This window comes from Simochromis diagramma, unplaced genomic scaffold, assembly GCF_900408965.1.
Source record: "Simochromis diagramma unplaced genomic scaffold, fSimDia1.1 OVJJ01000717.1, whole genome shotgun sequence".
In the NCBI taxonomy this organism is placed as follows: Eukaryota; Metazoa; Chordata; class Actinopteri; order Cichliformes; family Cichlidae; genus Simochromis; species Simochromis diagramma.
In genome coordinates this window covers 1522167-1539378 of record NW_024387503.1, presented here as the reverse complement: position 1 = coordinate 1539378, position 17212 = coordinate 1522167, and the positions used below count along the sequence as shown (strand labels likewise).

The following is a 17212-nucleotide window of genomic DNA, read 5'->3' as shown; positions in this document are numbered from 1 at the left end:
TATCAAAAATATCAAAAATAAGTTGGCAAGGTGCAGCTTTAAACAGGAAATAATGCCAAATAATGAGAAATTAGCTTTTGCTTTGCGTGGAGGAGAAATCTAATTAAGTGTGCTTTAAATCTCCTTCCACCAGTCGAGCTGTTCTCGGCAACCAGCTCTGCACTTACTGCCTCATGTCCGTGACATGACCGCTGACTTTCTGCCTGTGTGTGTGTGTGTGTGTGTGATGTCATACCTTGAGGATATGTGTTAACTCAGCAGGTTGAGTATTACCAGAGCCCTCCATTGTTCTCAGCACCATTGAGTTCTCCAAACACTGGCCTGTAATTAAAGGGCTCACTCCTGCTTAATGCTTTTTTGTTCCCATGCCCCCTCACCCTCCACCCCCACACTGGGGGTTAAGGATAATGAGCATTTTATGTGGATGTGGATGCACATATGTGTGCATGCTTGTGTGTGTGTGAACAGGCAGATGTAGTGACAGTATCTTAATTTAGTTTTGATTCACTGGTGCATTCATTCACACATCAGCTACCACGTTTGCCATCTGTGGGCGAGCCCATGACCGCTTGGTCTTTTCTGTCAGCACTTGGGCTAAATCCCCCGTGGCTTGTCCTGAACTGCGGGTCTACCATCTCCCGTGTGTTCCCTGACACCCATTCCTTTAACCACCTGAAGGTGACAGTGTTTTGTCATCAGTGTCTCCTGGCTCCCTCTTAAAACGCAGTCTAAATCCCTGCCACCGAAGTGAGCCCTCACCCCTCCTAACCAGGCCTGAATAATTCTTTCGGACACCACTTTCGGAGTTTGGCTGAGTACTTTGCTGTGTCACATTTAAAATGTGGCCACTTATAGAGGGTTTTTTTTGTCCCTGAACACAGCCTTGCCAAAAATAGGGACGCTGTTAGGAGAAGTTTTCTCAACAAGCTGCAGTTTCCTATCATGACTGTTGTATTGGCAGACAGGGACTCACTCAGTGGAAGAAGTTAAATAGATACATTTCCATTATTGAGGACACAAACTCTGCTTCTGTATAGTTTTTTTTCTGCTGCACTTCTTCTATCTGTCTCTCTCATCACAGCTCTGTATTTCTTTTTTTTCCTTTTCTGACTCAGAAGTGTGTTAGTGTGGGGATTAGAAAGCAAAGATTACTCTGTGAATACACCTGCAGAGAAAAAGAAACGGAAACAGACAAAACTCCCAACACATTTGTGTGAAATGCTAACACTCTCGCCACATGACAGAATGTGATCCTTATTAGCTTTCTGTTGAAAGTCTTGGACAAACATTATCAGATATCTGTGTGCTCACTGAAGTCTAAAGCCCGTCTTAAGTTACACTGGTTGAAATCCCCGTGGCTGAGAAGAAACAACAGGGCGGTAGTGATGTTAGCTTAAAGAAATAACCTGTGAGACCCGCTTCAGGTATGCTCGGTCCCACTCAGCAGGGGAAAAGCTTTCATGCACAGGAATGTTTGCAGTCTTGCGACGATGCCACAACTGCTGTCTTGTAGACTCGTAACAGCTAATTCAAGATTCTCTCTTGCATGGAACACGGACCCTTTAAGACACCTTAAGGTCACCTTTGATTTCCTCATGGTGTGAGCAGGTGCGCGTGTGGAATACTGGGTTGGTCCTTAAAAGAGACATGAAGTCGCTTCCTGTTTATTGCTCTGAGTTGACTTTGCTTTTCCCCAAACCATGTCATTTTGTAATAGGGTTCCAAGATTATTAATTTAAACCAATGGACTTTAAGTGATACAATTAAACTTGACCAAATCTTCACCCGGTGCCCTTTTCCATGGCTTGATTATTGACTGCCAGTGCTTCTTATTAGCATGTCGGTCACAGGAGAAGCGGCGGCCCGCGGTCATGACGATAATTGAGATCGTAATCACAACCAATGAGTTTGTGTGTGTTTGCGCATACGTGTGTGTGTGTGTGGTGTGGTGGGGGTTAGGTTCGGGGGTCCCAGCTGTCACATGGGCTTTGATTGATGGATGGCTGATGCATGATGATGGATGCACACTCACATTAAGCCGATAGACGGTCGTACCCAGGTTCGTCGCGGCTTCGGTAGTTTAAGGCAGTGTTACAGCTTCATTAAGGCAGAGAGCCACTGTGGCCATAGATCATGGCGGTGACAGGCCAACATTATGTCTGGCTGGGTTGATAATGATGCCATGAAAGTGAGGGTCACAGGTTGAAGGGGCATTAACATATGTAAGGCTCCCGCAGGTTGATGGGAGATAGCAGTAATGGCAGGATTTCTTCGCTGCTTTGAGTGTGTTTTTTTTGTTTTTTGTTTTTTGGAGTCCTACAAATACCTTTCTAGTGCATTTCAGTTTTGTCAAGTTTTTTTCTTCTATTTTTGTCACTCTGGCAGGTGGCAAAATCATCAGCAAATGTTTGATATTCCAACACCGATTGGCCTTTTTTTTCTTTTATCTTCAGTTCTCTCATTTTCCTTCTTTCTTCTTTTTCTCATCTGCCCGTCTGTCATTATCTGCCAACCTCTTGACCTTCACGTTGATCATTACACAATATTGATAGCCTAAATTGAAATTATCCTGCCAGTCTTGTTTTTCTCTTTCTTTCTTTGCTCATCTGTCTGCCTAACCATTACTAAAGGTTTTGACCCCTGACCTCCTCCGTCTTCCCTCTTTCCGAGACTTCGAGACTTAATCCAGTAATGGACGCAGCAGCAAAGGAGTTAGTACAGGACACCAGGGGCTGACAAGGAGGGGGAGGGTAAAAGGGCACATGTGCCTCCCTCCTCCTTTTTTAGTTTGTACTTCTATCCATTCCCAAGAAGCCCCCCTGCAAACCCCTTTCCCTCTCCTCACCACTTAAAGCTGGGAGCAGCTGCGCCAGGAGCACAAAAAAATCTTTAGAATCCATCTTTTTAATTCCGCTTTATTACACCCACTATCAATATTGTTATTGTTTAAAGTGGCCCTGGCTCTGACTGACGGGCATCCCACCGTGCCTCTCTCGTTAATTATGTATAGAGGAAGTAGTGGCGGCACAGGGGGTCGTAGCAGAAAAGACTTAGGTGGTGGTGGGGGGGATGCTGGTTGTGTATGGGATGGCGAGGAAAGCTACACCGGTCTGGTGTGAATTATTTACCACTGGCTCGTGGTTCACCTGCTGAGCGTCAGGCACTGACATTTGCAAAGGGAGCGATTGTCTGCATTCAGCACAGTGTGGCGTCTTGCTGAAGTAAATGAGATTCTTTACAGGTGTAACGCTTCTCGAATTAACCCGGGGGACCTAATAAAAGACAGGATATCGGCTCTGCTTGTTAGTCAGTTAAAAAAAAGGGGGATTTTAAAAGTGGGTGTACGTGTAAAGAGAAATGCAACAGTGGTGAAGTAAACCCTCCAAACCAACCAGGTCCCTCTGAAAATGATGCACCAGATGTCAAATGATACACTTCTGAATGCATATGTAATATATGGCTGGTGCACCACTGCTGCTGCTTGGGCCCATTTGAAATCTAATATTAGCCTTTCATTATAGGTAGCCAGTGAGAGCGTGTCACTTTGGCAACGTGCTAGAATAGCAAACGAGTTAGAGGGGTTCAGCTGCATGTGAATATCTGCTTCTGGAGTGGAATCATCTGCTCCTTCATATGGTGATAGGTTTGCATATATTTGTATTAAAGGACCGTGGCTGTCTTTTAATCCAACTGATTCTTTTCGGCACACGAGCGACTATATTTCAAAGTACGCAGCGATGTTGCTGCTGTCATGTTTACAGAGACCCTGTGGTAAAAATGCACTTGATTTTAAAGGTGTTTTTGTGGATAGCCCTGTCATTCTTTCATAATAAAGTCCTTAATGATTTCTCTGTAATTTAAAGTTTCTCCAAGCAATTTCACAATAAGTCAACACCAAAGTTTCCCAAGTACAAAATGCAAAACGTTATTGTGTTAAAGTTTTGGCTATTCTCAGGAAGGGACAGGGAATCTATCTGAAGTAAAAGCTCACTGAAAACCAATTTAACATCAAAGGAAATTTGAGACATTTTAAAAAAAGGTACACTGAATAGCATTCGATATTTGAAGTGACATTCCCAAATATCTCATTTGATTATTCTTCAATCCCCTTCTCTTTTTAAAACTCACTGAAATCTGTTTTTTTAATTGCCTCCCTCCGCTGTCTGTTTTCATACAGTGGATTGGAAAACTTGGGCCTCTCTAATAAGCTGCCCGTGTGCATTCCAGCATACGATAGCATCTGAAGGATGAGGCAGTTTGAGAATGCAAGTGGGAAAGGCAGAGCTTGGCACTGGGTTTTGGGTTCACACAGCTCTGTGAAGAGCGCAGTTGGACCTGGCCTAGCAGGTCGGCAATCTTTGTAAGAATGTTTCCGGGGAGTATAGCTGTGTCAAAACAGTGGAGAACAAAAGCATCCCCCTCCCCTTTTTTGTTTTTCCTGGTCCACTGTTCCAAAACTTGTTGTTTAAAACTTTCATGAAATAACTTTAATTCTGCAGCTTGTTCAACATCAGATGTTATTTTATACAAAGAACTTCTGACTGACCAAATTTGTCTCAAGATCAACTCGGCTCCTTCTTGTCTAAGTGCTGACGATCGTCTAGTCAGTGCTTCTGCCAAGCTCTGCAGCTCCCACTCAGTTTTAGAGTGGCCCTCCACAGAGAAACCTGCAAAGTTGACTTGTTGCTGCAGTGCACCAGTCTCCCTGGGAATTTATATTTGAGGTCCCCTAATGCAAAATACAGCAACACATTTCATATTCCATGGCGCCAACCTATACTTAGACAAAATATTTTAGCGTCATAGTCGGGATACTGGAAGCCAAAGTCATATAGCTTCTCCACTGGCCTCTTAGTGTCAAGCAAGCTCATATCTCATAAAAGTTGTCTATAAAGATCCGATAGGCTCGTAAAAGCTGACTTAACCTGTTTAGATGGATACTGTAGCCCATGGCCTTCACACCTTATTTAAGGCTAATAAGGCTGACACTTCATTCTTCTTACCCTAAAGAGGAATTTTGTTTATGTGCAACATAAACAGCTGCAACACTGTACATATGTTTCAACTCTATATATATGCTGCTTTGAAAATAAAAGATTTACTGCACGTAGCATGATGCAGCCAAGTCATTTCTTGTGCAGTTACAAGTTTCGATCATGTGATGAGTTTTAAATCATTAGCATGCAACACATCTTTGTCTCATTACACAATGGCACGTTCATGTATGCACATAAGAGTAAGAGTGTATTTATTAGATTGTGCAGTCCTGACCATGCTCCCTCTCTCTCAGAGTGAGCACCCTTCGCTGAATCAATAGATTTGGATTATGGGCCTTAACTTCAAAGTTAATCTCTTTGGAGAATGCAGCCGTGCTTTGTTCTTCCTAGAAAACAATTTAAAGAGAAGTTGCCAGAAATGAGGACAAGTAAAGCTTTCAGGGAGCCTATCAGCTACACAAATCTTAGCTTAGTCCCTGTACCTTCATAATATACAGCACATCATGCAGAAATAAAGGTTTCTTTGACTAGTTCCATTATAATGTTTAAGCAACCAAAGGTTTAAAAGTTGCTAGTAGAAAGATAGGATAGAAAGCAGAAAGGGGAAATTCCTCACTTTGATCTGTTTAGAAATCATGCCAACTGAACAGAGAAGACAGAAAAATGGTAATGACTAGAAGAGTTGATGTCTTTACAATAAAAAAAAAAAAATTTTTTTTACGGGTGCTTTTAAAGTACACAGGACTACAGGTATTTAAAAGGAACAAAGAAAAAGCCAAAGATCATTGCCTTTTCTTCATTTCTTTGGAGTCGTGCTTTTCGTAGAGGAGAGCCTTCTGCCGCTCCTTTCATACCGGACAGCCTGTTGGAGGGTTAATCAGAGCTCCGTGCTCCCGAGTCACGCCACTACCACATCCCAGGCAGGGATCCCACACGATGGCCTCCTTAGGACCCCTAAGGACCCTATATGTGGTGCTTTTGAGTCTGAAAGGAACCATGGATACAGATTCATGCGCACACAGTCACAGCACCACATTAGGGTGGGGATTTTAGCTGGCAAGGCGCCACTGTCGGTGCATCAGTCACAAGAGGACATGGGTGAAGTCAGAGCCTGACAAATCCAGGGTATTATCAGGCCTTTGTCCAGCCTGCAGCTGTCACTTACCAGGCTAGTGGGGAGAGGACGAGGGGGACAGAAGGGAATTCATGACCTATCCCTCTAGCCACAGAGGAGCACTGAGGCATTCAGAAGTAAAACATATGGGAAGAAGAAGAAGAAAGAAATGAAGAAGAGATGAGGCGAGAGAAAACTGGAAGAACTTTTTTATGAACGTGGAAAAGAAAGTGGAAAGTGATATACGCTTCAAATGCTTCCATTTGATTGCTGGCAAAAATCATAGCAGAAGGGCCGATATATGCTGATTTCCTTCTGAAGACACTAAAAAAAATGTTTTATCTTTGTCCCTCTCCCCTTCAAAAATGACCAGCAGTAATGCAGATCTAATCTCTTTCTATCATCGTGGTAGGTCCCAAAGGCTGTCCATTTCCCCCCAAATGCCTCATCTTTCTGTCTTTGAAATAAATGAAAGTCCACAGGGCGGTGGAATAAAGATGAGCTAAGCCTTTGACTTGATGCAAGATTGCCAAAGGGCCCAAACTTAAGAAGTCTGCCCCCCCCCTCATCTGCTGCACAGAGATACTGCGGCCAGTAAGAAACCAGATAATCTGATAGAATTTCAATCAACAGCGATCAGATAAGAAATAACAGAATGTATGATTTTAAAGTCGCACGGAAGCTCCGGCAGTTCAACCCTTTTCCACTTTTAGTTGGAAATGAACATTTCTGTAGCAACAGCCTGAACTCCAGTCAAACTTCATCTCTGAAATCTTATTCCGAGGATTATAACACTCTGCTGCTCTCATTCGAATACCCCTGAACTTAGGTATGCTCATATGACCCGTATTACACTCTTGGTGATTGGATTACTCATTTATTGGCCGGTGGCGGTGTTTACGGGGCATGTAGAGACTCAGCGCAGCTTTGATCCACCAACAGAAGCAAATATGAGGGCTGCTGCATAGTTTACATCCTGGGCCTAAGCCTTGTGGTGTGCGAGGCATCTGCTAAATCCTCCCGGATCAAAGGATGACTATTACACAGACAGGCATCCACATACCCCCAAATGCAGCTTTAGAGTGTTCATGACCCCTGTCAACATGTCCATGTGAAAGCACAGGTGTGGATGGGTGTGGGGGTACACACAGACACATGCACACTACCGGTGCCTCAAAGTTTGCTGCTAAAGAGTGGCAAAGCTGTTTCTGTATAGGCTGATGTTTTGTAATGTGATTGGCTCATTGCTAGTTCTTCACAAGTTCGAGAAGCTCTAGGTTCTTTCTGAATTGTTGTTGTGATCCGACTTTGCAGGCCAGGAATTCGTAGGTTCACTATTCTTGATAAGTCCTCAGAAAAAAGCTTTTACTCAGTAAATTCAGAATCGGTGTGTCTTTATTGGATACAGGCGTCCGTAATAGTCGAGAGAGGGGGAAAAAAAAGACATGTTGGCTCTTTTGTCTCTTCCTCCATCTTTGTGTTGCCGACTGTGTCGCGCGGTGATGTTTGCATGCATCTGGGAGAGACACAGCCAACCCAGGAGGCCAAGTGCTGACATTTCAGCCCACAAAGTCACAGATGAATTTGGAGCAAATCTCATTATACCGGACAGAATAAAGATGCTGCCTGTGAAAATGCTGTGGCATATGGACACTTTATCTCCCCCCATGTTTTTTAATAACTTTACACACACTATCTCGTTTCCCACTGATGCATATTTTAGCTGCAATCCTGCGCGGCGGTGATGCGGACAGCTCGCTTGCACCCCTGAGGACACTTATGCCACCTGTGACCTTTTCCCTTTTATGCACAAACACACTGCTTACAGCAAACTGATGAGCAGTGCTCATTCGTACCATATTCCGTTGGCCTGGTCTTTCCTTATGGCGCATGTTCTACAGGCCAATTACAGACATTGATGTATTTGGAGGTGCATTTATAAGTGGTGACCTGATGCAGCGGCAACAATCATGCTGACTAATTACCCACCAAGGTGCCTGAGCGATGTGGGGCTCTTAGCAAAGGCAACTGAATCCATCTTCTTTATGCATGCAGACAGGCCTGCTGCTGGCTGTTACACTGACAGGGGACAGTTTCGGCTGGCTGTTTGGGCTTGATTCGTGCTCTTCCCCGATTTTGAGCTCCGTTTATTAACATATGACTATTTACAGACCCTGAAAGTACTCCCAAGAATCCCATCACGGTGAAAGACAAAAAAAGATAAGGCCCTCCAGATTTAATCTAGATATGGCAAATGCCTCCTTTGAACACCTACGACAAATTTACCCCTTGGTAAATCAAGCCGTCATTCCCGGCCCACACTCGATGCAATTTCCATTTGTTGTAGTGCTTTAAAAAAGTGTATTAAAGAACTGCTAGTTCTTTAAATTGCCGGAGACCTTGTCTTCGCTCATGTTTTCCTACTCCACACCCCACAGCATCGTCTACCACACAGTGGAGCAGATCTTCACTGTCACATTGATACTTTCGTGAGTGAGAGAAGGGCAGAGGGGCTTTTTATGCAGTGAGTGTACATGGACTCTCGTTGTCTTGTTTATAACCTGTGCTTTCTAGATCACCAGTTGGTTCCTCTCGCCCAGTGGTACATGTTCAAGATACTCATGGTAGCACTGACCCTCCGTGGAAGGTCACACAGAAAAAAAATTATGAGCCTTTTATTTGGAGTTTGCTCACTCTTCTCTTTGAGCGGCAATTAAGCTCATTTGGAGTTCACAGATCTATTACAGTGTTGTAAAACCTTTCTTTTTTTCTCAACAAGCAGGGATGATGAAGAACATAAACCCACAGTTGCAAATGTGTTTTTTTTTTAGTTTACACTTTTGCTCAAAATATCTTCAATAAAATCTCTGCAAATGTAGTCAAACGATTGCACTGGTAATCACATGGAAGCACACAATTCTGAAGTTGAAGCCTCGATGCTTCTGTAGTTAAAGTAATGAAAACTTGTATGATAACAGGAAGAACATTTAGAGGAGTGCACATGTGCGGTTCTATTGACTAGAATTAAGTAATTTAATTTATTTAAAATTGCATTTGCTATTTAAGCAACCTCAAGTAAATAGAGAGGGAACATTGATTTTGTAATGAACAGTAATAAAGGGACTTCACCATTACTCCACACCCTAAAAGCATAAGCTACCTCACACCCCAGTGAGCCACTTAATTGCCCACATCCACATAAAAAGGCTTAATGTACGCTCCCTGCGCTCCCACACATATAAAGCTATAGGAATCAAATGGAGTATAACTAATACAATTGATTTTGATCGGGAAGTACGAATAACACGATAACTGTGTCTTGCCAAGTGCTACTAAGGGGCACGCTCCGAGAGCCGTGCATCCTTTATGAGCCGCTATTTATTGTGCTTTTAATGAAGCTTGATTGGCAGCATGTCCTAGTGCCCATTATCATCAGAAGGATGTGCTCATTCTAATCTGCAATTATCACCATAATTGTGCTCAGAATCCTCTGGGTCCAAATAAGCAATCACTTCCACTGCTGCTGTGCCACCTGTAAGTGCTGCTCAGGAGGACACCCTGACAGGCTGACAGGTCTTCATATCAAGGGTCCTTTTTTTTTTTGTCTTTGGCTTTTTGTCTCCCTCTGCTCCTTATTTCTTGCGCCGTGCTTCCCTGCTTTAAGTTTCACTGGAAATTTTGTCTGGGGTTGACTTTGTTTCTTTTCCTTTTCTCACATGCTCTTGATTAACCTTTCCCTTTTTTCCCACACAGCGTCATCCCCACACTCGTCCTCCTTCCTTTATCTCCCTCTCCTTTCCTCGCCCCATCCATCCCACTCCTCTCGCATCCCCTCCCAGCTCAAATTCCTAACCTTTGGTCACTTTCATCCCCGCGGTATGCATAAATGCAGGCCTATTATCAAGCCAGTTGTCTCATCATAATTATGCATTTTGTCATGTGCTGCCTCTGTAGCTGGTGATAAAAGGAGAGCCTGATTAAGCTGAAGGAAAGCTATTGATTCCTATTGACAGGCTCCTCAAAGGCCTTTAATGAAGGAGATGTAAATGAGGGTTTTCCACAGCGTTTAATGACTGCGTACCATAAAAGGCCAACATTCTTCTGCAGTCTGAAAGAGACATGCATCACTGACAATGGTGCACGAGGGACACTTTCAGTTATAGTGATGTTCACAGGCGATAAAAGGGTGAGAGTAAAAACACAAGAGTGTTGGAACACAAATCGCAACTGTTGGATTTAAAAATCCTTGGCACCATTTATGTGGAGAGGTAAATTGCTGAAACGCAGAATTACCTGTAACAGCATGCTAGCAAAACCAATGCGTACCAAAGCGTTAATGAGTCTAAATATCTAATTTCCTTTCTTTTTTTTTCTTTCCTAGCAGTCAAATGGCGCCTAGTAACCATGACCGGATACAGAGACTAAGGAATGAGTTCCAGCAGGCCAAGCAGGAGGACGACGTAGAGGACCATCAGCACACCTACAGCTTCAACCAGTCCTGGGTGAGTATCGAGTAGGAGCTGTATTCCAGGAGAGTGTACATACCCAAAAAATTCTTCGGGATCAATCCAGAGTTACTAGCTGAATGGATTCTTAGGCCTACACATAATTTTTATTGCTTACTAACACTTCTATTCTGTTAACTTGAATGTATTTATATAGCGTCAAATTAAGGCACTTTATATATAAGGTAAACTCCCTTTTAACAGGTAGAAACCTCTGACAGAACCAGGTTCAGGGAGGGGCGGCCATCTGCAGGGACTGATTGGGCGTGAGAGGAGGGAGGCAGGACAAAAGAAACCAGGAGCCAGAGTTTAAAATGAATTTCTAATGATTAAAACCTACAGTGCTTTATAAACACGGGGAAAGCAAAAATGAGGTCTTGAACGCATTGTAGTAATATGAGTGTTTCTGCCACTCACTAATAAATCTTTGTTTTTCAGTCATTTTTACAAACAACCTCATTTTTTCATACTTTTTGTGCCTTAATCACCAGTCTGTATTTATTCTGTATTTAGTGGCGAGTCGAGCAAAATATCGTTATCGATATATCGTTGCTGAGGCAACGACACGTGAAACAAACACAACTGGAGAATGTAGCATCGGGTTCACGTGGGGATGATGAAATGAACATATTATTATATAGGAAAATCCAAAAAAGTGGGTTTAATAATCATTAAAAAAAAAAAAAAGACACATAGATGTTAATAATTGCTGAATGTGTAATGATTGGTCCACATGTTAAGGAAAAGATGGTCATTTAATTAAAATAGATTAAAAATATTAAAGTAATTTTTATTAATTCCAAATGATGTGGCATGAAGCAAAGAGCAAAAATAACAATATTACTAGTTTGTTATAACACAGCATGAAACTGTCACTGGTGCTGTCGTGTGATGCCATCAACCTTTTAGACAGCGAAACTGCCAAACTGCAAAAACATTAGTTTTCTCTATTACCCAAAGCTACATTTCGTAGACTAATTCTTAATTTCTGGAACCAACTTTTGACCTAGACATAATTGCTTATCTGCAGTCACTGCATTTGCCTTTTCACTCTTGGAAATATGACACACTTATGGAAGGAAGGCGATGTTAGGGGACAGAAACTAAAGACACCTACCCGCACTGTTCATTCTAATTTTCATTAGACTTGATTAAAGGGATTTTTAAATTAAAACAAATTTAAATTAAAATTTGAGAATAGTTGCTTTAAGCCGTTCTACTCTCCAACGATTGATCTGTAACAACAATGGGATTTATTCTTCATAATTGGAAAAATGTAATCAAGTTAATTCCTTTGTTAATTCATTCACACTTGATCTCATATCCATCCCTGCTGTGCATTAAAAGTTCAGGAACTTTAAGTAAGGAATCATATCCTTTTTCCAAACTCCCTGTCAGGTCACCGATAATCTAAACTGTTGTCCCGCTTTTTACTTAACTGGTGTTTTAGAAGGCGTGTAACTCATTAAAAACCATAACAAAAAAAACACAGATAACCAAGTCGCGGGACATGTGGGATGTCAAATACCTCCATGTTATTTATCAATAATAACTTACAGTGACTTCAGTTTTTTGGTTTCTTTTTTTACTCAGTAACTTTTTGACCTCGGAGAAAAGAATGCAGCTAATTGTTGCTCCTAGCAGAGCTATTTAGAAAATGACGGGCCAGAAAGTCAGACCTTGAAAGTTAAAACATTTTGCATGCAATTTTCTAGAGAATTATCAGTGTCGGTTTGTCAGTTAAATTGGTTTGGAGTGGCCAGCATCTTCTACTGTTATTTCCGCTGTCCAATTGAGTTTGGGTAAAACACAGCAGCATGCTTCCCAAGGTGTTCCTACACAGATGAAGGCAGGCTGTATTTGCTCTGGATTTTCTTCGGTATTTGTCAAACTGATGTTTGAAAAAAAAAACACAGAGTGGACGTCTATCTCTGTTTTCTTAATCTCTCTTTTCCCATCCGCCATTAGATGTGAACTGTTTGCTCACCACCAAGAGGTCTCAGTCTTTCTCTCTGAGCCGCTGAGCTCTTAATTGCGTCTGATCGTCGACACTGTTGGGCACACCACTGCTCCACTGGTAATAAGATATAGGGCCAGCCCTTGAGTATTGAAGTCTGTTTTATTAGTCCTCTTTCATGTTATTTTAGTCATGTGAACAAGAATTCACAATGGCAGAGCTTATTAGGAAAGGCAGACGTGCACCCGTGTTATGCGCTGACACTGATTAGCAGAACTCGAGGGAAATCCCGTCTTAGCGTCGTCTAGAAGCAGAATTGATATGGCTCTATTTAAAGTGAACAGGGTAAGGATTTTGCTTTGAAAACCAAAGATATTACAGAAAGATGAGACAAGTACAAAAATGTGAAGTGACATACTGACATTGACTATGCTGACAGAAATGGATAGTTAGCATCTTTACTGTATATTTACCTCTGCAAGGAGGTTAGGTTTTGGCATAGTGTGCGTCCATGACATTCTTTCTTTCTGTAAACACAATACCTCAAAAAATTTGGATGAATTTTGATCAAATTGGTCGGGGTGTAGAGGTCCATTATGCCAACCTTGAAAGACCAAATCCATCAAAAAAATAGCCAGAAAATTCAGATTTATGGGGGGAACTGAGATGTTTATTAACCCTTATAACAAAATCCACAATTTTTTTGCTATATCAAGTTGTGTATAATATATTTTTATTATATATTTATTACATATTTTTTGTATCGCATTTGGTACATTGGACATTTTTGGCAACTTTTTGTTAACAACAATGTTAATTTTAGACAAAAAAATTGTTTTGTCCATAACATTTTGATACTTATGTATCAAATATGATACAGGGCATAGGGTTAACAGTCCATTAAAAATTTCCTTACATCCCCCAAGATCTTCAAGGTCAACTTAGTGACTTACAGGTAAAAAATTCACAAAAAGCCTTATGACTTAGAAAACTATGTATAGCGAATGATATATGGGAATTCTAGATATAACGTTACTTTGGACTAGAGATGACACGATACCACTTTTTTATGTCCGATACCGATACCAATATCATAAATTTGGATATCGGCCGATACCGATATGAATCCGATATAGTGTGTTTTCTACTAAATAAAACTGTTTTTTTAATATCTTGCTGCTTTTTGTATAAGTTCAAACTCAAGTTTTAAAAAAATAAAACACTAAAGCTATTCTGTTATACCTGTATGCAAAAAATACACTGCAGCCAAAATATTTCATAGTTCAGTGATACTGATCAATCTAATAAACTTAAACCTACTCCATCCTCCCTATTCTGGTATATTAAAGAGTAAGCAACCTAACTAATAGGGTTCCAAGCAAAAAAAAATAAAAAAATAGGGAACCACCCCCCACCTCATGATGCTTAATTGACGTAATCAACTTTAATTTGATGCAGTGTGAAAAAAATGCACAGAAATCAATTATTTTTCAAGAATAATTAAATAGATTCAACATCTTTCTTCAACAGAACTGCAGACTGCACAGATGGTACCTTCCCAAAGGAAAAAGTACTATGGCTTACTAGGGTATGTTAGACTTAGTAGTTACTATATACAGTAATGGACTTCTATACATTTTACATCAGATTAAAACTTTGGGTGTAAGATTCAGATAATTATTTATTAAAAGCTAGACATTTTAAATGAGAATAAGAAAGAAAAGTATGTCTTTGTGCCCCCTTTCCCTGTTCATGCCCTATCGGCCCCCCTGGCTAAACTTTGCTAGATCCGCCCCTGGTTAAACCTTCGTAAAATCTAAAATTCTACTGTGTTTGTTTATACTGAAAACATTTAGGGAATGATACTTTTGTATGGGGAATTGAAATATTATCCCACATTGGACCTCTGACCTCACTTTTAAATTTCACATCTGCCTTTCTTTGAAGCCAACACCTAAATGTGTTATATAATATCATACTGTAGTATGACATTATATAATAAGGTGAGGTTATTCATGTCCTGTTATTTACAAATCAGTAGCTGTTATCCACTACCTGCTCCTACGTAATGTTACATACAAAATATAAAAGCAAATACTGCTCAGAGGGAGCTGCCTCGGCGGAGGAAGATTTGTCACAACTTTCAGAAAGTGAACTTCTGGTGTGGGTTTAAAAACTGTGGGTGGAGGTAGTGATGACAAAAAACATTTATTTATTTATTTATTTTCAGTGTTTTGACCCACACTGAAAAATGTAAAGTCATAGCTGAGCTCTGTTCAAAGCTATCGGAGCTATTTTTTTCTACACTGAAACTGATATGTCCTTTTTTAACAGCATGTTTCACTCAGTTTCATTGCTGAAGATTGTTCACAATGATGAAAGTGAAACCTTTCTGACCTCTACTTTTATAAATCAAGTCGTTCAGGGAATGTAACCATGAAAAGCAAGATGCTCCGGCAGGCAGTTAAATGCCTACCACATCAAAGTCTGCAGAACTGCACTTTGATGCCTGTTTCCCCTGAGCATGCGAGGCTCCTTTGTGATAGCCTCCACGCAAATATACTGTACACAAACAGGAACTGCTAGCATCTCAAAGTGTTACTCAAGAACAGCAGCAGTTCAGATTTCTGCAATCATTTATCCAGATTTAAGGATTTTAGGTTATTTTAGGGTGCAGTTAGTGGCTGTTCTGGGTCACAACACATGATCTTCATCAGTGGTTTCACCACATGTGATGGATAAACAGACCCGTGAGGACTTAAGCCCCTGCTCTTCCATGTTGGCTTAATGGTTTAGCTTTAAAATTCATTTTTAAGTTGGAAAAAGCTGTTTATGAAACATTCTCACGTTAAGGCCTGTTAAGTAGCTGCTCTCAATTTTATAGCCTGATCGTCATTAGCAGATGTATTCTGCATGACTTACATTTGAACTGTAATCCATTCAAACTGTGACTATAATCTACACTACAAAACACAAAATATTCTCTGCTAAAACGAAAGCCAATGTAAATGTTTTGCTTTCGGAACTTTAGAAAAATGTGTAAAATGATAATAATAGGGTTCGGCTAAGATAAGGGTACATGCATCAGTATTAGGTGTGGGGCCTGGTCTCCATGGGTTTAACCTCAGCTTTTCACTCAGGTCTGCCTGCTGCTAACAGCTGTAATGATCAGGTCCATCGCTGAACCTAAGCTCCAACATAATGGAATAATGATCAAGATACAAAAACCTCGTCTATCAGTCAATCCACTTAGCCCAGCACACGCAATTAGAGCTGGTATGTTTTTTCTCCTGCCCGCCCTGCTTGTCTATAAGAGGGAATTTCCAGATGTTCATCATAAAGAACTGTTAAGCAATGTTTTTCCTAGAGCCCACCCCCCAGCCTCACATACACACACTCTTTCTCAATAAAAACAATTTGTGCTGTTAGGCTAGAGCACCAGTAAGCATGACCACACAGAGGAGTATGAGCACCACGCTGGTAACTTGGATCACACACATCAACAGCAACTTTTAAAGCCCACATTTATGTGAATTCTTTTGATTTTATTATTACTTTGAATTCTGCTACCAGGGTTCATGTGTGTGCACATATTAGCTCTGCTTATGCAACTACTAGTTTCCTTAAATATTGTACTTTCATGTTGATTAGTGTTGTGTGCCTCACAGTTAACTCTATTACTATGTGATTACTTGAAGAGTAAGCCCTGTTTAACTAGTCACTTGACTTCCTCAGAGCTAAACAGCCAGGGATTGAACCACCAGCCTTCTGATTAATAGATGAGTAACCTAGAAAACAAGCTTCCTGGATATGTCACGCAGGTTTGCAGTCTAACGTTTCACCCGAGCTCTGGCAGTCGTGTTTGTGTGTCCGAGACTCGGCAGTTGGCACACTAACACCCTTGCTATCTCTCTGGCCCTACACAACCCCCCTATTTAGAATTTAAGATAGCCCAGAACAATCTCACACCCAGCGAGGAGTTAACACGTTACAGGAAGGCCATATCATGCTGTGAAAAAATAAGGAAAAGCCTAAAACCAGCATTGCAAACCCGTGCTGAGATGTGTTTCTTTCAACCAGATCTCTGACATTGATTGATTGTCGCCTTTTAGGGCTTCTTAGTCATGCTACTGCATGACTTTGTAGGGATTAGTGCTGTATAATGTTGTGCAAGTAGTGAAGCAAGGTTTAGTGGCAACATGGTTAAAGTAAATACCATAAGCAATGGGATTTGCCATTGTATTTGAACAATACCAACCTTAAAGTTATGTGGCTTGGTTGTTAATGTGGAATAGATTGATGCGTGATCTGATATTGTCACGTTGGTGTTGTTCCCATATCACAGTAATATAGGTCCAAGATCAACGTCGCACTGACCAAAGATGTTATCTGAGCATTCAGTTAGCATTAGCCAAGAAGCTAGCTAATACTAATACATTAGTAGCATAAATTTAGCTAACAGCAAACCTAAATTGACAATATTTTTTATTATATTCCATGAATTAATAAAGAAAACACTTGAAAGCTGCTACCGGTTGCAGAAGAGTTTGATATAAATAAAGGCATGTTTTTCTTTTTTCCCCACATTGCAAAACAACGTGATTGGTCAGTTTCACTTAAAGATACAGTGCTGCCTTAT

At 41.0% G+C, this 17212-nt stretch overlaps 1 protein-coding gene across 3 annotated transcripts in view; it reads left to right on the top strand.

The window, feature by feature from the left end:
* Positions 1-17212, top strand: part of LOC120725743 (partitioning defective 3 homolog) — a 340776-nt gene that overhangs the window by 310377 nt on the left and 13187 nt on the right. For 2 of the 3 annotated variants that reach the window (XM_040018775.1, XM_040018777.1), the window contains exon 22: positions 10493-10613. In XM_040018775.1, coding sequence (XP_039874709.1) covers positions 10493-10613 — 121 coding nt within the window. The remainder of the gene's footprint in view (positions 1-10492; positions 10614-17212) is intronic. The other variant, XM_040018776.1, reaches the window with a different exon arrangement.